Raw genomic sequence first — 3,072 nt, 5'->3', positions numbered from 1 at the left:
TTCTCAATGAAAACTTTTATCAACCTAACCATTAAAAAAAAAAATCTTCCAGTCAATCAAATATATTTAATATTTATAATTCAGGTTTATGTTAAATAAAATTGACTTTATTTTTTATTTTTTATCATATGAATCATTTTGGATTGATTACTGGTTAAGAATGTTAACATGAAATTACCTCATTAATTAATCACTTTAAATCATGCCGAATTGCTTTGAAATGAATTCATTTACACCTTAGATTTTGTTGTGACCCCTCCACTCACACAATTGAGATATTGACTATTCGATCATTTCTTCGCCAAAATCCTTATTTAATTTTTAAATTTGTTTTCATCCTAGGGTTTTATGAGGGTATAGAAGCAAGTGTAGAACACAAACCTCGACTCTACACTCTTTTTTTTTTTTTTTTTTCCGTAATGGATACATCGACAACCACCTTGTCCAAACCCCACACAAACCACTGAAAATGGAAAGCCCAGATTCAAAAACCACAAGATCTCCTCCACCACTGCCACCACCACAACAAGAACCCGAACCCGAACCCGAACCCGAACCCGAACCCAAAAAGCTTAAAATGTCCACCACCACCACTTCGGACGACGAAGACACTAACACCACCACAAGCCCCAAAAAGCAAAGATACAAGCGCCGCAAAATCGCGATCTTCTTCGCCTACTGTGGCGTGGGCTACCAAGGCATGCAAAAGAACCCAGGTGCCAAAACCATCGAATCCGACCTCGAAGAAGCGCTCTTCCTCTCCGGTGCGGTGCCCGAACAGGACCGAAACAACCCGAAACGCTACGACTGGGCCCGCTCGGCCCGAACCGATAAGGGTGTCAGCGCCGTGGGCCAGGTAGTCTCGGGCAGGTTCTATATCGACCCGCCGGGTCTCGTCGAGCGGCTCAATTCGAATCTCTCCCCTCAGATTCGGATCTTTGGGTTCAAGCGTGTGACGGCGTCGTTTAATGCCAAGAAGTTTTGCGATCGAAGGAGGTATGTGTATTTGATACCTGTGTTTGCGCTTGATTCCTCTTCGCATCCTGATAGAGAGAGCGTTTTGGCTAGTGTAGGGTCTGGGAATGAGCTTGTTAAGTGTTTGGAATGCTCCGAGAGAGGCCGTAAGGTCGTAGGTATAATGGGTAAGCGTAGTTTTGAGTTTAAACCTGTGAGTCCTGAGTCAGGCATTTCGTCGAACAGTGAGGATGCTATAGTAGAATCTAACATTAACAATGAAAATAGGGGTTCTGTTGAAAATGGTGATGCTGATAAGTCAAATTCTGAATCTGTGGAGGAACCTAAGGTTGTAGATCACAAGGAAGTTTCTGAAATTGTGGTTGAAACTGTAAGTTCTGACCAGAATGAGGTTACTGATGAGAAAGCAAATGGAGAGGAGAAGGGTGCAAAGGGAAGTGGGTTTTGCTATGGTGAGAAGGAGAGAGAGAGGTTTAGTGGAATTTTGAAGCATTACGTGGGGACTCATAACTTCCATAACTTCACCACCAGAACAAAAGCCGAGGACCCTGCTGCTAAGCGCTTTATCATTTCGTTCGAAGCAAACACTGTGGTTACGGTTGAGGGCATTGAATTTGTCAAGTGTGAGGTTGTGGGACAGAGCTTCATGCTTCATCAGATTCGTAAAATGATTGGGCTTGCGGTGGCTATCATGAGGAATTGTGCTACGGAGTCATTGATAGAAAAAGCTTTTCAGAAGTAAGTGCTCCCTTCTTTGTATTTATTGCTTGCACTTTTGTTTGAAAACTTACAATGTGATTCTCATAACATTATGTACCCAAAAAAAAAAAAAACAATTGCAGGGATGTGAACATTAATGTGCCTACGGCTCCTGAGGTTGGTTTGTTCTTGGAGGAATGCCTCTTTAGCTCATATAACCAGAAGTGGAAAGACACTCATGAAGAGCTGTCGATGAAAGCATATGAAGAAGAGGCGGAAGAGTTCAAAATGAAGCAAATCTACTCTCATATTGCTTTAACAGAGCATAAAGAGGGAGCTGTGGCCCTTTGGTTGCATTCTCTCAACCACCGGAATTATCCAGATTTACGCATTGACAACAATGAAGACACCAGTAATGGGAAAAGTACTGAAGTAGTGAACATGGCTGAGTGAATTGGTACTGCAGGGAAGACGATTTGGAGCACTGCATCGTCTTTTATGTGTGCCCTTATTTACAATATTCATATGCTAATTGATCACCATGAAAAAAAATCACGTGTTGGATGTATGACCCCAATATGTATTCTGTTTCAGTTAATCATTTGAGGTAATCCATTTACATAATTTATATGATTATTGACAAGTTTTGATAGGATTACTGCAACTGTTGGTGGTTCTTTTATAGCATATGGATATTAGAAATACTTGGGAATTTATTGATTTTTTCAACTTCTTGGGAAAATTTTCTGCAGCATCTTTTTCAGTTTCTTCATTTGTGGCATTTTCATGAAGCCGAATTTGTTTTTTGAGAAAATTGATGAATCAAAATTTAAATTTTACTCATTTTAGCTTTGTTAAGTCATTCTCCTAAAGCTTTATTAGTAATTTTTTGGAGAAAAAAGAAACAAACACATGCCTTGCATGTGCCACCAAAATTATTACTCAAAATTATTGTTTAAAAAGGGGGAAAAAATCTGAGGCATGCTCCTTCGGTATGTGAAAGTTTTTTAACCTTTTCTTTCCCACCCTTTTTGTGGTTTAGATGGTTGGATAATTAGAGGAGCCTAATGCTAGTTGAGCATTTTGGATATCATGTTGCTTGGTACTTATTTTTAGGATGATTAAGCCTCCAGGAGTGGAGAGGCCAAAGCGTATTATGAGCACTAGAACTGGGTAAACACCAGAGGCAAAATCAAGATTTCAACATCGAAAATATCATGTTCTATCTTATATGCGCCACACAGATGTAGATATGTATGAGTTGTAATAAGGTAATATTTGTATTGGATATATGGATTTCATCATTACATCAATATTATATTCAAATAAAATATTGAAGAGACAGGCAATTTCTCACAAATGCAAATAGCCATCAAGTAGTAGGCAGAAAACATCTTG

At 39.4% G+C, this 3,072-nt stretch overlaps 1 protein-coding gene across 1 annotated transcript; it reads left to right on the top strand.

Moving 5' to 3' along the window:
• The first annotated feature begins 419 nt into the window (after positions 1 to 419).
• LOC112017134 (uncharacterized) lies at positions 420 to 2,332 on the top strand. Its single transcript, XM_024049601.2, has 2 exons — positions 420 to 1,713; positions 1,818 to 2,332. The coding sequence occupies exons 1-2, from the start codon at positions 470 to 472 to the stop codon at positions 2,125 to 2,127; spliced, it is 1,554 nt and encodes a 517-aa protein (XP_023905369.1). The 5' UTR covers positions 420 to 469; the 3' UTR covers positions 2,128 to 2,332.
• Positions 2,333 to 3,072: the final 740 nt, after the last annotated feature.

Source organism: Quercus suber, unplaced genomic scaffold (assembly GCF_002906115.3).
Source record: "Quercus suber isolate HL8 unplaced genomic scaffold, Cork oak 2.0 scaffold_104, whole genome shotgun sequence".
Lineage (NCBI taxonomy): Eukaryota > Viridiplantae > Streptophyta > Magnoliopsida > Fagales > Fagaceae > Quercus > Quercus suber.
Note: the sequence above shows the minus strand (reverse complement) of the source record. Positions and strands in the feature narration are given on the sequence as shown.

What these genes read in the sequence shown, in the direction of transcription:
- LOC112017134 (XM_024049601.2), top strand. Translation starts at nt 470, where the DNA reads ATGGAAAGCCCAGATTCAAAAACCACAAGATCTCCTCCACCACTGCCA. An exon ending in ATAGAAAAAGCTTTTCAGAA is followed by an intron (nt 1,714 to 1,817) that starts GTAAGTGCTCCC and finishes AAACAATTGCAG; the next exon opens with GGATGTGAACATTAATGTGC.